Below are 20636 nucleotides of genomic sequence, written 5' to 3' on the forward strand. Positions count from 1 at the left end.
CCACCTGGGGATTCACTGCCGTGTCCATGTCGGCTGTCACCACATGTGATCAATTCCTGCGATATCACGCTGGGGTTCAAATAAGACTGAGCCGCCCTATTATCACAAATGGCCACCTACAAAAGAACTTATGTGGATTCTCAGCAGCTCAAACTGAATTGTTTTCATTACTGAAGGCATTCCAGAAAGGATTTCCCAGATAGGGCTACGGGGTTCAGGTGGCCACTGATGTTGCTGTTGCCTGTTTGATATAACTGGTGATAAAATGGATGTCACATCACACAACTATTCAAAGGGATCCACCAACACAAGATGAGACCAAGGAGGCCAGCAATAAATGGCACAGTCTGTCAAGGTTAAAGATCAAACTGGGAATGCACTATGCCTGTGCACAGGTTCAGTTATTTTTTGTAGGACAGATAACTCAGTGGATAAGGAGCTGACCTGCCAAAATGTAGACCTAGGTTTGAATCCCGCTTGTAATGCCTGTCTGTGTCCTTGGACAAAACATTTAATCTTTCATTGTCTCAGCCCTCCCAGCTGTAAAAATGGGTATCGGCCTTCGCTGGGGATGTAAATGTGAGGCATCAGTGTAAAGTGCTTTGATCATCTGCGAAATGTAAAAGTGCGATAGAAATGCTCAGGCACAAAATGCATTTTGTCTACAGTCAGTCTTCTTTGTCTTCCAGAAGGCTTCCACCAATAGCTACAGAGAACTACCCTGGAAAAAATGTGCATCACCAATGCTCCGGTCAAGCAGGCAATGGCAACAACATGGTGGCTGAGGGACAAAGCAAAGTACGACTGTTCGCAGTTTTACTAACAGCACAAATGGGTGTTTTCGTTTCATAAGACACTGGCCTAAATCTGTCAGCAGTTGACTTTGTGAGTTTAAGGTTAACTTGGACTCATGGAGCGCAAATCAACTGTCACTGATTTGTTTGGCCTGTACGGACTCCTCTTGATCACTGCCTTATAGAAACTTGTGCTCTGTGAAAGTGACATTATAGGTTATGTCAACTATATGTAGATGTTTGCATGTTGAGGAGCCTTTCTTCCCGTTCTGAATGTAAAAAAGGTTTGCTTTTACAAAACTAAATTAATAAAGCTATAAATATATGGTGGTGGGTCTCATAACAAAATGTGTAACCTGTTGATGATGAAAAAAAACAACCCTTCTGTTGACTTTTATTCACCTTATAGCAGAAGATGAGTAACAACAATGAAAACTAGATAAAAAAAGATGTCCCTATGGAAGTAAATCTGTGCCATCAGGGTTTGAATTTGAATTTTTAAGGTTGAATGTTTTTAGCATCAAAATCAGTGTTTGAAGTTGAATTTCTAAGGTTGAATTTGTTTAGCATCAAATTATTCAGTCTCAAAAACTCCAACCTTAAAAAAAAAAAAAAAAAAAAATTCAACCTCAAAAATTAGAAAAGCAGGGAGAAGCAATCAATCCCCGTCTCAATCATCCATTTTTTTAGGTTGACATTTCTGAGGCTGAATATTTTGATGCTAAACAAATTCAACCTCAAACTCTGATTTTAGTGCTAAAAACATTCAACTTGAAAAATTCAAATTCAAACTCTAATGGCACAGATTTACTTCCATATGTTCCTGATAAAGACAAACTGGTTGTTTGATCCTATAGCTAAATGCAGGCCATCGAAAGGAGGAAACCTTTGAGGGTTCTCTCACCCTGTTTCCACAGGGCTTTTGTGTACAAAATAGCCTATGGCCTTAAAAGTCACACAGTGCAGGCAGGGACTGGACGAATCTCTTCAGACCAGATGTTATGGTTTTTGTACGTTCCACTCCATCACATATGAGTAGCAAGTTCTGCATTTGTCTGATTCTTGCTGACCATTTTTAACTGCTGATGTCTCATGTCCATCCACAGAAGAAATAGCATTAATAAGGTTCAACAAAGAGCTATAAAAAAATAAATAAAAATTCACCTAATCTACTCACTCCATAACAATAAAAGGAAAAATCAATATTTGAAGTGGCGTGGCTGCCAAAGCTGAAAAGTAACTAAATTTGTCAGGTGCAATGTCTCTCCTTTCATATCAAAGTGGAATTTTCTCCTCTTTAAAAACTAATAGTCTGCAAACTTAAAACATATCATAGCTGTCAACCTCCTGGGCTTAAACTTGATTAACATTTTTTAGAGCAGTATGCTCTAAAAAAATTATGGTCCCTGTGGCATCATGCACCCACTGGAAGTCCTGAAATTAGCCACCATGAAGGTTCATGATTGCTTATAATCTCAGGTAGGTGTTGAAGCTGCAGAATACTTTACAGACACCAAAGAGACACCACAGATGTTAACCCGTTCATGCCCAGATTTTTTTTTTTTTTTTTTTAAAGTGGAAAAGTTGCATTAGTACAGTCACTTGCCCAGTTCCGGATCATTGCCAGTTCTGGATCACTGCTGTAGTTTTTGTGCCGCCGTTTCTCGTAATCAGCACGAATAAGCTAATACTTGGTACCAATGGAAAGACTGATATTTTGTCTACAAACGACCACAAGCTCGACCGGATCCAGCCGTCCTTGTAATCAGCAGAGGAATCAAAACATCCCGGTGTCTGCGGTGTGTGTGGGACTCACTCATTCCTGCAAGTTTTAAAGTAACGATCTCTAAAACGTAGCAAAGGTGAGTTAGCCGTTCTGTGTTTTTGCTTCTAGAGTGGGAAAATATTTACTTACTTGGGTAGAAAATGTCAGTGTGTTATGTCTTGCTGTTTAATTGCTGCGCACATTTATCGCCGACGCGAAAATTTGCCAGTTCCGGATCACTTGAAGCAGCAGCCTTGTGTCAGTACTTGTGAGTCATGTGGACTTTGGGGGTCATCTCAACATCACGAATGGACATGAATGTGGGGGCTTTTACTTTTTAATTCAGGAGAAATCTCACCTCCACACTTCATTTTTTGCTCGTAAAAACGTATAACGACGCTTTTCGAAACGAAGTAAATTCTCATTTAATAAGTAGTATTTCTATCATTTTGTGTTCAAAACACATTCTCGGGCACAGTGTGTATCATTCTGCATTAGAAGGGCTCCAGCCAGATGCCAGGAATGCCCCCAAAGTGACGCAGAGTGTCTGGTACTGTAGGTGGTGCTGCCCCCAGTGGTGAAGACAAGGCAATGCAAGTAAAAACCCAAGGAAGGCACAAGCAGTTTTAATGCAATGCAGTGCATATGGAATTCACAGCGCTTCACTTTTTCCACATGTTCTTCTGTTACAGTTTAGGGCTGAAATGATTAGTTGAGTAACTCGAATAATTTGATTACAAAAAATGTTCAAAGCAAATTCTGTGCTTCGAAGCTCCATTTAACGTTGTAGCACATATGTGTGTGTGTGTGTGTGTAGTAAATAAACCATTGAATTAAAGATATTAGGCACAAGACATACTGGCCTTCCTTAGGCATGCTCAGAAATCAGGATAGTGTATCAGAAACTTCGACTTAGGATCAGGATTTCCAGAATTTGACTGCATTTCCCTGCAGAATCTGTCAAAGGTTACTATGGGTGGTAAATGCACAACTTGCTTTCTTGATCCGTGGTTATCATTATTTGTATGTGCTTTAAAGCTACTATGGTAAGACCACTCTAACAAACCAAGTGGTCTCCAATCTACTTCTGACATATACATATCATTGAATACATCTTTAAAACTTTACAGTCAGCATGCATAGCACACCGTTCCACAGAAACCACAGCCAATACAGAGGTGAATGGTCCATCGATGGGAATGGATTCTGATTTCGCAGCAGTGGTACTGCCATTACATTTGAGTGCTGCTTTTGATATGACAGTTATTGTTGTTCTTGTCTTTCAGCTACCCCCATTAGTTCAGGGTTGCCACAGCAGAATCAGTACATGGAGGACTCCCTCTTTCTCCTGATTTGTCCAGGGTGAGAGGTGCCGATACTCAGTCTCAGACTAAGTGCCCTTATTTTGGAGTTTTCCCCACATTTCCCCGGTTAAGGAGAGGGTTGCCTCAATGCAACTCCGTGCCACAAAGAGGAATCTGACTGTTTGTGCATATGCGTCAAACAGCAGTTTAGATTACCCAGACTTCTTGGAGACTCTTAAGCCCTGATCCCACCAAATAATGAAGGATGAATAATGAGCCACGCATGGTTTTTTTTTTTTTTTTTTTTTGCTACGAGAGTATTTATTCAACTATCAGGCAGTATCTTCGGTTAATGAGGCTCATATCTGAGCGTGGCGCTAATTTCAAGATGGTCAAAATTAAGCTCCAATAGCGTGGGGCAGTTTGTGTACGAGTTACTATGAGGACTAACGAGGCTGAGTGCGGATGAGGCTGCTAAAAGCCCATTATCCAATTGCCTGGCAGCTACGCGGGACCTGAGAGGCTATTTTTGGAGCAGCTGCCCTCTTGCGCACACAATTCCACCTGCTCTGTGCTCCGGAAGCTGTATATAAAATAATTATTTTGTAGCAAATTAATCATCTTCTGTCAAACCTTGGACACTGAAAACACCTCCAAACACTTCTGGAATCACAGAAGACTGTTTCATCTGGACACTTTTTTCCACTCTTCTGCTCCATGAGGAATGTATTTTGAAACAACAAAGGTAACCATTTTTAATGTTTTTATAGCATGGTAAAACAGTTACATGTTCATTCCTAGCTGTAAAACTATGTCTATGATAGATTTAATATCTTCTTAATGGATCAGATTGAGCTCCACTGTGTGTGTGCGCACTGACACAATGACTTGTGCGCAAAAGGAGCATTTAGGCACAATGCCAGCTCGCAAAAGAGTGATTTTGCAGTCAATAACGGATGAACACAAAGTTAAAAGTTGGATAACAGTGTCAAAGTAGCTGTGTGTTTAAAGCCGCGGAAGAAATAACGCCACTGAAGCTGCGAGAAGAAGTGCAGAGCTGTCCAGGAACACAGAACAAGAGTGCAAAAGAACAATTTTACAGACACAAAGTTAAAAGTTGTATCACGGTGACTGTAAGCTGTGGAAAAAATACTTTGTTTTGTTTTTTTTGGAAGTGATCCACAGTTGCAGCAGCGCACACTCACTCAATGCAGCTCCTTTTTGGACTGTGTTTAAAAAATGTGACATCTTGAATGGATGCTGTGAATTGAAAACCAACTTCATTTTTTTTCACCAGTCGCCACTGGTCTAACCTTACCCACCCCCTGAGCAAGCATATTGGTAATGATAGTACAGTGGTGAGGAAAAACTCCCTGGAATAATTAAAGGGTATGAAGAAACTAGGCTAGCATAGAGCGAGTTGCACGTCTCGACTTGCCAACTGCACTGTGAGATCTTGGTTACAACACAACAGGTCAAAATAGCAGAAAGCATATAGATTATATAGTCTGACTTCTGTCTTGACTCTTGTAGAGAAGAATAAACAGAAGTCACAAAAGCTGGAGTTGGAACCTTAGCCAGAGAGAAAAAATGGTTTGCGAGGGGGTCAAGGAGGCATTCTATGTGAAACAGTTGAAACCCAGCCTTAACCGGGGAGGGGGTCCAAGACACGCTTTGTCCCCTATTTACAATGGGGTACTCAGGTCAAAGCAGTTTCAGTCTTTTGTTCATGCTAATGAGTCATTCACGTCATCAGGAGAGTCGTCAAGGGAGCCATCAGGAAAGGCGTCCGTCCCGTCATTAAGAGGGTGGTAACTAGAGCGCAATAGTTGCTAATTAGAGCTATTGTTTAGTCACTAGCCTATAGCAGTCTGCCTCTCGATAGGAGGGGTCTGGTTAGGTTTAAAACTCCAGCTTTTGTGGCTTCTGTTTATTCTTCTCTACAAGAGTCAAGACAGACGTCAAACTACCAGAGCAAGAATTTTAGCTGAGGAAGCTTCTGAGATTTGAAGCGAAACGTCCTCGCGTCAAGCAACCCAGTCCAGTCGAAGATTCAAGCTTCTCTACTGAAGTGATCGTTCACAGGGGTATACTCACATCTACTGAAGTCCTCTACAGGCTGGTTATAAACAGGTTGGTGCTGATCTATGGATTCCATAGCGTGAAGTGAGTGATAGTCAGCCAAGGCCAGTGGCCATTTACAGCTGAGTGGATCGAGATAATGCAGATTAAGTGTCTTATCCAAGAACACAGACAGGTACTATGAGCAGGATTCGAACTCCTGTTTACATATTGGCAGACCAGCTCCTTATCCAATGAGCTACCTGCTCCACACATCTGTTGAATACTGTAAATGTTGAGCTGCATATTAAATAGTGATTGAGGGCTTCTCAGATGTTTGCCGGACCTGCAGCTCCTAAACACAGTAATTGGACAAGCTTTCCTTTAGTGATAAGATAATGTATAACAATTATTATTCTTGTAGATTTTCCATTACTGACAAGTTCAGCCAGTAAAGCAGGCACATCTGTGGTGCTCGGTAATGGATTTTAATAATTTACTAGTTATTCTCTTGGCTGTGAATGACAACTACAACACTTAGAGACAAAAAGACAGACTGTACGTTGAACTGATCTTAGTGATGGCAAACGTGAAGAGCAGCAACAGGTGAAAACTACAGTGCAACCAGGAAACATGTACCTATGCTATCTGACAGGGAGGGTGGACAGAATTCCACAAACCTCACCTTTCCATCCCAGACACAGCTGATGGCTCCAAACTACAGTGACACCCATTTTGTGAAAAAGTGGTCACGCAAATCAGAGAAACACCTCTTTGGTTATGCATGAATATACATGCACGCATATTAGGGATGTGCAATTAACCGAATTTCAATCGCGATATCGATATTTGTATCAAACGATCTCCAAACTCGTATAATTGAGTTAAACGATTTACGGGCCTTTCATCAGGCCAATCCGTCAACGTGTCCCAAGACGCATGACGTCAGACGTGTCACTTCGGAAGCGGCAAGGGGGCAGAGATTGCGGCTACGTCACACTCTGGCTGTTTCCACAATCTGAAAAAAGTTCAGCGATCGCCTTCTTGAATTTGCGTCGCCTAAACCACAAAAAAAGCTTTAAAAAACAGCACAACGATTCTCCCATCACCCTGCTGGGAGAAGCTTTTTTTCAGCTACTTTTCGGAGTGACGCCGGCCGAGGGAGGACTGATGACTTGGTGGGATATCGCACGGAGAAGCCAGCCTTCAGGCATCATTCCTGGGCAGAGTGAGGCAGGGAGCCGGGGTGATGGAGCAAACCCACTCAGTCCGAAATCTCCCACGTTTTGGATATACGCGAAGTCCCAGTTTGCCCAACGGAGTTTAGTTCTGCAGCTTTATCGAGGTGAGAATAATGTAAAAATAAAATGTGACGTTTACTGAACTGCTCTGAAGGTTTAATGATCTGCTAGCATTAGCTTAGCCTTTTAGCACAGTTGATCTGAGTCAACATGATACTTTCTTGATCATATGCAGGTTAACACAGTCAACAGTGCAATGAAATGCTTAGGATAAGAAGGACTGTTCAAACTCACAGGAAGTACTAATAGCATGCAATATAAATACCGAAAATATAAGCATATGTAAAAAAAAAAAAAATACAGAATAAAAAAAATAATAATAATAGCAGTAGTCAGGTTGTAGTATTCACAGGTTGTAGTATTGTTCATATTGCACATAGTATTATTGCACAGTTGTGTAGCAAGTTATTGCACAGGTAATAATAAATAATAAAAACTGAAATGAGTTATGAAAGTTAAGGTGGTGACATACAAGATACAGTCACATTGATAACAGCAATAGACATATAGTGTTAAAGAAGTGGCTTAGTGCAGTGTTATTATCATAGATCTGTGTTATTTAGAGTTCAGTAGTCTGACAGCCTGTGGATAGTAACTGTTCCTGAGTCTTTTGGTACGGGCTGGCAGACTCCTATACCTCCTGCCAGAGGGTAACAGTTCGAATAGTCCTTTTGCGGGGTGAGTGTGATCCTTAATGATGCCGCGTGCCTTACACTGGCACTGACTGCGGTAAATGTCCTGGATGGTGGGAAGACTGCTGCCAGTGAGGTCCTCAGCCATGCACACCACCCTCTGCAGTGCTTTCTGACTCTGGCTGGTGCAGCTCCCGTACCACACTGTGAGGCAACCCGTCAGCACACTCTCGATGATGCACCTGTAGAAGTTCGTGAGGATGGTGGTGTTCGTGCCAACCTTCTTCAGCCTTCTCAGGAAGTAGAGTCTCTGCCGGGCTTTCTTAACCACAGTGTCTGCATGTAAGGTCCAGGATAAGTCCTTGGTGATGTGGATGCCGAGGAACTTCAAGCTGCTGACCTGCTCCACCTCGGTGTTGTTGATATGGATGGGGGAGTGCTGACCTCCGCGCTGTCTCCTGAAGTCCACTATCATCTCCTTAGTTTTGCTGACGTTCTTATTCTCCTGGCACCAGCTGGTCAGTGATTTCACCTCATCTCTGTAGGCAATCTCGTCGTTGTCAGTGATGAGGCCCAAGATGGTGGTGTCGTCAGCAAACTTGAGGATCACGTTAGAGCAGTGCTTGGCTGTACAGTCATACGTGAAGAGGGAGTAGAGAAGTGGACTGAGAACACAGCCCTGAGGAGCACCTGTGCTGAGGACAAGTGTGAAGGAGAGGTGTCTGCCGATTCTCACCGCCTGTGGTCTGTTAGTGAGGAAGTCCAAGATCCAGCAGCATATGGACTTCTCCAGGCCTAGGGCAGTGAGCTTGGTGACCAGTTTGGAGGGGATTATGGTGTTGAATGCTGAACTGTAATCAATGAAGAGCATTCTCACATACGTATTCCCCTTCTCCAGATGGCTGAGGGAGGTATGAACTGCTGGAGCAATGGCATCCTCTGTCGACCTGTTTGCTCTGTATGCAAACTGCAGGGCGTCTAGGGTGTCGGGGAGGGAGGCACAGATATGTTTCTTAATGATCCGCTCAAAGCACTTCATGATGACAGATGTGAGTGCTATGGGCCGAAAGTCATTTAGGCAGGTTGCTGTGGGGGTCTTTGGGATAGGAACAACAGTGGAGGTCTTGAGGGTGGTGGGCACAATAGACAAGCTCAGTGACAGATTGAAGATGTTGGTAAACACCTCGGCGAGTTGGTCAGCGCAGACTCTCAGCACCCGCCCTGGAATGCTGTCGGGCCCGGGAGCCTTATGAGGGTTTACTTTCTTGAACGCCTGTCTCACTGTAGCTGGGTCTATGTGGAGTGTGGCGTCCCCACTGTCCACATGTGGTTTGGTGACAGGTGTGGTGTTGTCTGCATCAAACTGGGTGTAGAAGGTGTTGAGCTCGTCCGGGAATGATGCGCTGGACATCTCCACAGACCTGCTCCTCCCCTTATAGTCTGCCATGCAGTGGAGGCCATACCACACCTGCCGCGCGTTGTTGCTCTGTTGGGCAGATTCAACCCTCTTCCTATACTCCCGCTGTGATGTTCGTACAGTTTTTCTGAGATCATACTTGGCTGCTTTATAGGCCTCAGGGTCTCCGGAATTAAAAGCAGCGGTGCGTGCTTTGAGTTTGGCATGTACCTCTAGCCCGACCCATGGTTTCTGGTTAGGGTAGGTGCAGATGGTGGTTTTTGGTACAATATCCTCAATGCACTTCCCTATATAACCAATGACAGAGTCTGTGTACTTGTTGAGGTCTTCCTCTGCTGAGTCAGCAAACATCTGCCAGTCGGTTGTCTCGAAGCAGTCCTGCAGAGCTTCGTCTGCTGCAGTGTCCCATTTGACTATTTCCCTAGGAACCGTTTTTCCTGTTTTAGTCTCTGTCTGTAGGCAGGAAGGAGGAGGACCATGTTGTGGTCCGACTTGCCTAGAGCGGGGCAGAGGAGGGGTTTTTAGCTGTCCTTAAAGGGTGTATAGCAGTGGTCTAGGGTCTGATCTCCCCTGGTGGCCACAGTAATATGCTGATAGTATTTGGGCAATACTTTTTTCATGTTTGTTTGATTAAAGTCTCCCAAAACAATGAAAGCAGCATCGGGGTGTGTGTTTTCAAGTCCATTTATAATCCCATACAGCTCGTCCAGGGCTTGGGTTTTAATAGCCTCAGATGTAGTAGGTGGAATATACACTACACTTAGTATCACTGAGATGAATTCTCTGGGCAGATAAAAGGGCCTTACTTTAATGGTGAGTAACTCTAGGACTGGTGTACAATGAGACGTTAGGATACGAACGTCTGTGGCCCACGAGGAGTTAATCGTAAAGCACACACCCCCTCCGCCCAGCTTGCCTGAGTTTTTGGTCCGGTCCAGCCGATGAATGGTGAAGTTATCTGGTGTTAACAAGCCGTCAGGCACGTCTGGCTCCAGCCAGGTCTCACTAAAGGCATAAACACAACAGCTTCTAATGTCCTGTTCACAGCTAATCCGTGCACGTAAATCGTCCATTTTATTCCTCAAAGACTGCACGCTTTAATTTGTAAATGGTTCAGTCTTTTTTATTTTTACCAAATAAAGCTACAGCTTTTTTCAGACACCACAAAAGCTTAACTTTAAATAACATTTTTTCGGGCGTTTTTTTTCCATCGTTTTTCCACGGTTTTTTTTCTTCCCTTTTTTATATATCAATCAATCAATCAATTTTTTTATATAGCGCCAAATCACAACAAACAGTTAAAGAAATATTTTTATTTGTCCTAATCAGGAACATTTGCTGTGCAGACAACCAAACCTCCACTGATGAGCTGAACACCACGAAGTCTAGTCGAAAGAAAACATCTCTGCTCTTCAAAATAGGACAAAAGTGTCTTCAGCAACACCACCAGAGTTCAAAGCTGCAGAAGAGACCTTCATCTGGTCCTGAGAATCCAGCATAATATCACCTGCTTCTAAATAAAAGGCTCTTTCAACAGCAACTATTTTATTATTTTTAAAAAAGCTGTTTCATTTTATATTTTAACAATAAATGAACGGATCATTAAAAATGTCCACGAATCAAAGTCCAAAGACATTTGCACAGGTAGAAGCTCTCCACTTACTGTGCTCAAATTCATATTTTAGAAATGACTCTGTCCTGATAACATTAAAGGCAATTACATATTTTGGCGAAATTACAAGTTGAAATGACCATTAAAAAAAAATCATCATGATTCATGAGGTTTAGGTCACAGAAATCCTACTTTACAATCAGACTGCAGTCATTGTTAAATTATTTCCTGTTGCATTTATAATAAACATTTGTATTAATGTACAGTTCTGTTTTTCTGGTTGAAATGAGATATAAATCTACCAGACTTAAAAAAAATGTACAAATTTCCATGTTACTTTGTCTAAAAATAAATGTCAGAGGTTCCTTATGTTAAACAAGAAATTATCTAATCTGAAATAACAGGTGGTTTTAATTTACAGATGAAAGGTTTCTAAAGAACCATTTATTGATTTATTTAGCTATTTTAATTACAAGTGTTCTAAACTTTTTTTAAACAGTAATTAGAAATTCTGAGGTAAACAACAGCAAAAAACATTTCCAAAGATTTTTCTTCAGAAAACTGCTCCATAAATGAGCAGTCCTGTGACACGTCTAACAATTTTTTTTTTTAGAGTGAGAGAAATGCGGAATAAATGCATTGTGTAACAAAAAAAAAATAATCGTTTGAATAATCGTGATTTCAGTATTTACCTAAATAATCGTGATATTGATTTTTCCCATAATCGAGCAGCCCTAACGCATATTTAATACAATCTACAATATGTTATTTACATAATCATGTCACATATGATTATTGTCGAGACCATTCTCCCATCTTCAAGGCAGTACAATAAAAAATTAATTAATTAATGAATTAACGTAAATAGGTTTAGTTTCGAGAGGGTGAGGTCAGAAAAATAGTTTGCTGTCACACATTCTGAAATGGATCAATCTGTGTTCAGATTAAGAAGAAATGTGAATTATAGGGGAGGAGTAAACATGCAAGCCAAGCAGTGCAGAGTGACTGACTGCAGTTGCACTGTACCCATAAAAAGCTTTTCCCCCCTGTCAAAAAAGCACAGACAGAACACAAAAACAATTAAAGCCATTGCTTCATTCCAGTGCTTTCTCAGAAAGAAAAAGCACTCCTTATAGCCCCAGTCACACTGTGACAGACCAAGAAAACCTACAAGGAACTGATTCTATACTTTTTTGTTCATTTTTGTCAGAGAAAAGTCAGAGAAAAAAAAATGAGTTCCTTGTCAAATGATGTCTGCCAAGTTTGTCAAAACGTTTGGTGCGTTTTCAAAACTTTGAGTGGAGATCAGGTTTGTATGCTGTCTGTATGTTTGTTTGCCGTTTTGCCTTCTGCTTGTTTTTTATTTTTCCTGCAGCTGTACAATGGTTCATTCCGGCCTTCTGATTGGCCAAATGTCCAGCACTAGCAGAGAAAGGACCGACACAGTAAGCACAGCTCCATGGCTTGAAGAAATCTCTCTCTCTCTCTCTCAGTGAGGAGACGTGACATACTTGTGTAACTGAGGATATGTGATGTCATCCCTTCAGACTGCCACACTCCGCTCAAATTCAGCATATTTATCTCTACACTGGGAAAATCCTTCTGCTGAGTGCAGATCTCAGTGGAAATGTGACATCATCTGTTCATTAGCGCCCCAACTCCAAGGGACACTGAACAATGTGCCACCCGACAAATATTGAAATACGTACCTAATAGAGCTGAAACAACTAATCGAGTTAATTGATTAAAATTGATTATTAAAATAGTTGTCAACTAATTTAGTAATCAATTAGTTGCTAAATAACTTTGTTTTACCACAAACGTTTCATTTCTTCCATATAATCAACCGAGCTTTGCTTTGAATCTTGAACCAATGAAGGAGTGCTTTGAGCTGCTGCTTCGTTGGTTTCATTTGTTTTATTTCGCTTTATCTTAATTTTTCCCCACTAAAACCCTAAAGAGCATATGTCTGTGAGGAATAGTTACCCTTTTATGTTAAACTGACCTGTTATGGTCTTCTGAAACAGTTGATAGATGTATTTTATGCTAATGCCAATGCTAATGCATTAGCATGTCTATGCCAAGTTAGCATTAAGCTGCTGGCATTTCAGCATGTTTGTGCATTTGTTTTCTATATAATAATGGCTCTGCATTTGTTGTCATAAAAGAGTCAAATGTATTACATATAATATTTTTAATTTATTTTTATTCATATATTATTAATAATAGCAACAATAATATAGTAATAATAACTAATAATACTACAATATAATTTTAGAGAAAGAGACATGAGTCACATGTGTCACTGTGAAATGACCAAATATTTTACAAGTTATACAGAGAATGTTGCACATATAATGAGTCAGTCTACAGTTTTTGATTTAGGTTTTATGGTTAACTGGTTATGCTAATTCCTCATTTGCAGCAACAAAAACACCTCTTTTTCACCATATATTTTATAACATTTATATGTTTCAATGTTTTATGGCAACTCAGCACTTTGTTAAAGCAATGCCATTTGAAATAATTATTTTTGTTCTTTATTATAAACTGTTTTTATTCTTTATTATTTTATATTTCAACAGCCAAGGGACATTTGACGATTTGTTGATTTTCAAGTATTTTAAGTTTTTAAATAATGTTGTGTACATAAAGTGATGGAAGGAGAGAAAAATTGTTTCCCTGGCACATTTTTAAAAAATTCCCCGCTAATCCGATTAATTGTGTTGAAACCCCATCAGATTCATCGATGATCCAAATAATCGTTTGCTGCAGCTCTAGTAACTAAGCACTCACCTTCAGTCAGAACATAGCATCTGCCCAATATGCTATCGCAGATTAGGTTTTTTTTTATCATCTCTTGATATATTTTGTGACAAATCAGCTGACTGCATACAGAGACAGCAAGACCAGCTTTTCTGGAGTTCTGTGAGGGTGAAAGATTTTGCTCCACCTGACTTATTACTTGAAAAGATACTGCAGTGAAATCACAGCACCTCTCAAAAAAGTTCAGAGATTTTCAAAATAACCACTCCTGTTTGTTTATATGTATGTATGTATGTATGTATGCAGATAAACTATCCTCCATCTTTTAACAATTGTTGTTCTTCTGTGTTCCACTTCCTAAGTTGATTACAGTGCAGCTGAAAGTTAAACACTTGTGTCGGCTCTTTATTGCACTGTGTGAACACCTCAGAATTGCACAAAAAAATACATGCGATTTTATATAACACTTACAAAAATGCTGTGCTTACTGTGATGCGCCATCTACCCCAAGGATTCAAGCCTCAGCGAGATGATTTTACAAGCTCACCATAATGAAATTACTAAAATGGGTCTCAGGAAAATAGAAAAAAAAATTTATTTCACTGCTCCATTTACGCAGCAAGCCACCTGTGTAGCTCCACATCCCTAAACATCAAAATGACTGCTACACTACCACGCTCTGAAATTTTGTGCCACACTGTCCCTATGTAATAACACATTAGCACTACACCATGAACATTAGCTGCAGCACTAATCCTGCCACGTACCCCACGTAGAGAAACAGATGATCATGTTCAACAAACTGCTCAAGAACACACGGGTAGCAGAAATGTGGTTTTGATCCAAAGACCCTTCAGCTGGAGAACAACCTGCTCTGCTCACACTAGGTAGGTCCATTACAGATTTGTGCAGAAGTTAAGTGATATTTTCAGATTGTGGGAAAAAAGGAAAAAAAACAATAGTGAAATGACAGCATTTCCATTAACTGATGGAATGTGACAACTGGGTTTTGTCCTCTCATGTTAACTGTCATTCTAATGAGGCTCTTGCGAGAATTGTAATTTCAAAAGTCACAGCAGTGTTAATATTTCCATTTCTTTTCTTTTTAAACTGTCTCTCTTTAACAAGCTCTCCATCTCTCCTTCTGTCCGCAATCGTAAAGTATTTTTAGAATGTCATGTGACTGTCTTTTTCTATTCGTTTTTTTTTTTTTTTTTTAAATCACCTAAAACAACAACAAAAACTCATGCAAGCATAAAAATGTATCAGATACTTGAAAGTTTTCCCAAACATGCATTTCCAATAAGCATATTTTAATTTTCTACTTCAACTTGTGCAATTCCGGGGGAGTGGTACTGGAAACTTGCTTATTGCTTCCATGTGTACCAATGTCTTCTTATTGATCGTTCCGACATTACCTTTGAATGCAAGTGAAATTCCTCATTTCAATGTTCAGAATGGTGTCATCCAGGACCGAAGGCGGTTCTGCGGTGTGGTGGATGTGCCAGTCCATTGCACGTTCATGGTCTCAGACCTGACATGACCTAATAAAACGTAATTAGTAATAGGGCTTGTATCGTATGAGCATCAATATGGATAATCCCTATGGTTACAATCCTTAATTTTACTTTCATTTAGGAATGGGTTCCAATAGTGACGTAATTTGCGTATCGGAAAATACAGATCCAACCAGCGATATTTTCCATTACCGGAGACGAGCCACTATGAATCCTCTCAACTACTGTTGTTTGCTCTCTGCTTGTTTGCTGCCGAGTGGCAGGAGGAGAGGGGAGGTTTTCTGAAGCCGGGCTGTTTGAGAGAGCTCTCTTCCGCAGTGTTCTAGTCACAGTTAGCGGAAAATTTCTGCTCGGCTCTCGTGTTCAAACTGTCTGTTCGTCGAGCACGGACTTTACAAAAAATTAACTGAATTGTTGCTGAAAATGCGCGCTAAAATGTTAGCCGCTTCACTGTCCCAAGGCTGTCAAATGCTATGAAAAGCCAGCTCAGCGTGCAGCCGAGGAGGAGCCAAACAGAGATTCTGTCTGCTGAAAGGGAAAAAGTCTCCATTAAAATCCTGTGCGTGAGCGTCGGTGATGATACATTTATTTTACAGTTGAAAGGCTTCGTGTTTACAAAAAGTTCTAAGTATGTACAACACGAAAACAGCGAAAGAAAAAGAGAGAGAGGGGAGGCAAGCAGAGAGAGAAACAGACAGAAAGAGAGGGAGACAGACAGGCAGAGAGAGAGACAGACAGAGTGAGTGCCGTCTTTTCTCTTTAAGTCTATAAAAATAAGGCTGTAAAAGTTTATAAAAAAATAAAAGTACTTAATTTTTTCACCAAAACATCAAATCTACGCTTTCATCTTAGATACGCCTTCTGCCAAATTGTAGCTCAACTTTCAGGTCTCCTTTTTAAGAAAATCATCCTATAAAATCAACAATAATGATAATAATAATATTAAAGCAAACAGAGCTCTGGTATCGGATCGGAAAAGTATCGGTATTGGCAGATATCCAAATTCAGGTATCGGGATTGGATGTGAAAAATTGTGGATCGGTGTATCCCTACTTTCATTGATACTAATCTCCATCATTTAAAACTGTAGCCTTCAGACCAGAAACAAGCTCACCTGATTGTTGGGCTTCAATTCATACAAACCTTTGTTAACAGTTTGACTTGAAAAAAGTTATGACTGCTAGCATAGAAATAGAAGTGTTTTACATATGTTGGGATTATGAAGATCAATTCAGGTTTGGGAGCATGTACCAAGCACTGGGGAGAATAAAGAGAAGGATTCTAGGGCCACGACTGACAGGGGCCCAGAGAGGCCCTAATACAGTTATAATACTGACAAACTGACTGTGAGATTTTATGAATACAGGCTATTAGAACAAGCTAGTCTGCATCATCTCAAACTGCATTTCTAGACGTGGGTCATAGAATTTCAAACGTTGTCTGATATTTTTTCCAAGGTTGCTTTTGGTCGCAAGAGTATGACAATGGCTATCTTTTACCCGGTCACGTGAGACCTCAGTTATCAGAGCCACAACCAAAGATAACACCACATTTCCTTCACAATGTTAATCTTTCGTCTGGGACAGCCAAAAATTGCACAGTGTATGCTGGGCTTTCAACAGGCAGCTCTGTCATTAGATAGCCAAAGAACACTGGATTCAACTTCTAAAACACATCAGCAATTATTCTAGATCCAATGTTTTCTATAACTAGAAAGCAGTCTCCTGAAAATGCTTCAAAACAAAACCATTTTAACATGAAAGTTTAAGGCTGCAAAATAAAGAGCTTTATTGTGAAAGGAAACATCCTGCCTATTCTGTCTTAGTATGCATTTCAAACTGACACAAACTAAATAATAAATGGTGCTCGAGGGTTCATGGGAGTTCGCCCAACCAGTCCACATGTGTTTTGTGGATCTGGAGAAGGCGTTCGACCGTGTCCCTCGGGGCACCCTGTGGGGAGTGCTCCGGGAGTACGGGGTCCGGGGTCCTTTGCTAAGGGCTATCCAGTCCCTGTACGACCGCAGCAGGAGCTTGGTTTGCATTGCCGGTAGTAAGTCAAACCTGTTTCCAGTGCACGTTGGCCTCCGCCAGGGCTGCCCTTTGTCACCAGTTCTGTTCATTATTTTTATGGACAGAATTTCTAGGCGCAGCCAGGGTGTAGAGAGACCGAAAGAACGAGATCGCGAGTACAAGCGGCCGAGATGAGTTTCCTCCGCAGGGTGGCTGGGCGCTCCCTTAGAGATAGGGTGAGGAGCTCGGTCACTCGGGAGGAGCTCGGTGTTGACCCGCTGCTCCTCCACGTCGAAAGGAGTCAGTTGAGGTGGCTCGGGCATCTTTTCCGGATGCCCCTCTGGACTCCTCGCTGGAGAGGTGTTCCGGGCACGTCCCACTGGGAGGAGGCCCCAAGGAAGACCCAGGACGCGCTGGAGGGACTACGTCTCTCGGCTGGCTTGGGAACGCCTTGGGGTTCCCCCGGGGGAGCTGGGGGAGGTGTGTGTGGATCGGGAGGTCTGGGCAGCTTTGCTTGAGCTGCTGCCCCCGCGACCCGACTCCGGATGAAGCGGAAGAAAATGGATAGATGGATGGATAATTCAGTCTGTTTTTGGAAGCTGTGTTTAACAAAAGGTATGCATCTCACATACAGCTGTAGCCAAGAAGTGAACATGACGTACGTCTTACCTTAAGGCCCCCTGACACTTGCACGACTTTGATTCACGCACCTGTACGCAGTGTGTCGTACTGGTGAGTAAACTCGCTGTGAACCGGTGCAGACTGAACATGAGATGTGCGCACCACGTGCAAGTGCGCAAAGAGAATTTTGAAATGTTCAAAATCTCTCTCACGCATCAAAATTGTGCAACAAACGTGAAATGCTGTGAACATTGCGCGATCTACTTGCCAACACTACATGTTGATGCACGTTGTTGCTTGATGGTGCGTGAGATGGCACGCGCAGCTTGTCAAGTAGAGTAAAGAAGTGAACAGTGTCACGGATTGCCTCAGCACACCGCATCACAGCGCAGTTCATCTGTACGAATACAACGAGATGTTAAATATATCATAAACATACTTTTACAGCTTCACACAAGAAGGAAAGAACATGCAACTGTTTTACTAAGCTAATTACAATGTAAACATGACAAATAATTACCTTTTTAGACAGCTCCAAATGCTTTCTCCATCTCGTTCAGCACGCTTAAGAAAAGCTGCTGGTGGAGCGCTCCTCCGTGATTCAGGAAGCAATTAGAGGTGTTTTCAACGACCAATTCGAAGAGAAAATGATTAATCCACTATGAAATAATTATTTTATATATGCAGTGTCCAGTGCACGACGAGTGGCAGCCAATGGAACAAAGCACGGCGTCCAGCTGGGAACACAGCGGGTGGGATTGTCACAACAACGTGCGTGCAAGTGCAGGGATCAAAGTCGTGCAAGTGTCAGGGCACCTTTAGTCATCCCCTGAGCAAGCACACTACAGCAGTAAGGAAAAACTCTCTCAAACATTTTGAAAATAAGAAAAACCTTCAAGCAGAGCAGGCTCAGTGGAGTGACCATCAGCTTTACATGAGCTGTTCCCAAAACCATGGGGCTTGGACCCCTAAACTCAGACTGAAAAGAATAGTGTTCCCAGTCCCAGCAGGGCTGGGAACAGTGCTGCCTTGCAAGTGCTGCTCCCAGCCCCATTGATTGCTACTAAAGTCACACATTAAATACAACATGAATGAGATGGGACACATTTGCCCATGCTTATATGAGAGGTCTTGAGAGTACTTGCGCGAATCCAGTGCACACAGGGAAACAGGCAAAAAACAAAACAACCAAGGATCTGTTCTGTCACTGAATGAACAAAAACAGCACTGACAGCTGTTTACTGACAAGCTAATTTATGCCAACATTTCTCATCCCATGCAAATTATCACAGACATCCTGTGATAAAAAATTACATTACTTCACCTTCCTATATGAAACTAGTAACCTTGTCCGAAAAAGGTTTGTCTGCTGACAGCATGTTGTATGCATATTTCTTTTATGCAACACTTGCAAAGACCAACAAAAGAAAATATACAGATTCACTAACAGATACAGAATCACTTTCTCTACGCTCCACCCCCCCCCCCCGCCCCTTAAAAAAAATCGTGGCTACGCCCGTTTTATCACATGAATCGTTCTTTACTAAAACAGATGGTGTCTCCGAAAAGTAATCCTGATTCATCTACACCCACACAGAAACCAAATAACACACTGAAAATGTGCAGTACTTTTAGACTTATTAAAAGAATAACAATAGTTCTTCCTTGAATACATTTCCACCTAAGTTTGACGAAAATCGCTTCGAGAGAAACAGAGTGTCGAACCTTCCTTCCTTCCTGAGAAGATACACCGCGTGCACAAAGCAGGAAACCGGGCACTAAAAACATAACGTGAATACATTGTTAAATGAGAGAAGATTGATTTACCCGGTGAAGGAATTTGACAGGACGAGCTGTTCCCACAGAACACTGGACACTTCCCCAAAGTCTGACCGTAACTTTATATATCGTCCGAACCGAAGCCATCTTCAGCCGTGTATCAGTCGACTTGTTTGGGCATGCTGGGTGAAGACACTTCCGAACTGTGTGCGTGGAAGCCCGCTGTTACCGTCTGAAAGGATGGTTCAGAAAGCAACGGGACACACGGAGGCGTTCCATTTCCTACTCAGCATGCACACTCGCACTGCGCCCCCACCCCCCTCTCTCTCTCTCTCTCTCTCTCTCTCTCTCTCTCTCTCTCCCCTTCCGTTTGTGTTTTCCTAAAACTCGGCAACGACGAACCCAAAACAACGGCGACCAAATTACCACAGCTGTCCTGCAATTATGCTAATTCTCCAAAGGTATGCTAATTGTTGACAGCATTTACATGAAAATGGTTTTAAGGAACTCACATTAAATGCTTTTTTCCTCTTGCCTGTTTATGTTTTGGAAACTTTATTTAAATAATGTCTCCTGAACAGCAGTGATCGCAAGCTAGTGATTCGGGGGCTGAATGAGGTCCACAAACCAATACAGATTATCCAGTTGTTAAGCTCTGATTTAAAGCATCACATGATAAATCTGTTTCTGGGTCCAAAGACCTGCAAGTTTACAATTAAAGTTACATCTGTATGATTCTTTTAAGGATATACAGTTTGTTTAGTTTGTGTTTACAGTGTGCAAAGACCTCCGTCCCTCTAATCTCCGCCTCCACCTGGGCCCTGTCCCACTGGGGAGAGGATTAATTGCGCATGAATTGAGTACACAAATTGCGGGTGTTCGTTGTCGTCCGCAACAAAAATGGGCAAAAATGACAAATGTCCCAGTATGAATTACGGATATATTAATAATATATAGTGAATATATGATGAACAATCACGGTTATGTTTCTGTGTAGGCTCTCAGTTGTCCAGGTGGTTTCCATAGTAGAGAAGCTTGAATCTTCGACTGGACTG

At 41.7% G+C, this 20636-nt stretch overlaps 1 protein-coding gene across 1 annotated transcript in view; it reads right to left on the minus strand.

The window, feature by feature from the left end:
• Positions 1-19874, minus strand: part of LOC117526452 (calcium uniporter regulatory subunit MCUb, mitochondrial-like) — a 57638-nt gene extending 37764 nt beyond the window's left edge. The window contains 1 exon segment of the mRNA XM_034188526.1: positions 19630-19874. Coding sequence (XP_034044417.1) covers positions 19630-19728 — 99 coding nt within the window. The 5' untranslated portion in view covers positions 19729-19874.
• Between the last annotated feature and the right edge of the window lie 762 nt (positions 19875-20636).

The sequence above is a fragment of the Thalassophryne amazonica genome, chromosome 15 (genome assembly GCF_902500255.1).
Source record: "Thalassophryne amazonica chromosome 15, fThaAma1.1, whole genome shotgun sequence".
Classification (NCBI taxonomy): Eukaryota; Metazoa; Chordata; class Actinopteri; order Batrachoidiformes; family Batrachoididae; genus Thalassophryne; species Thalassophryne amazonica.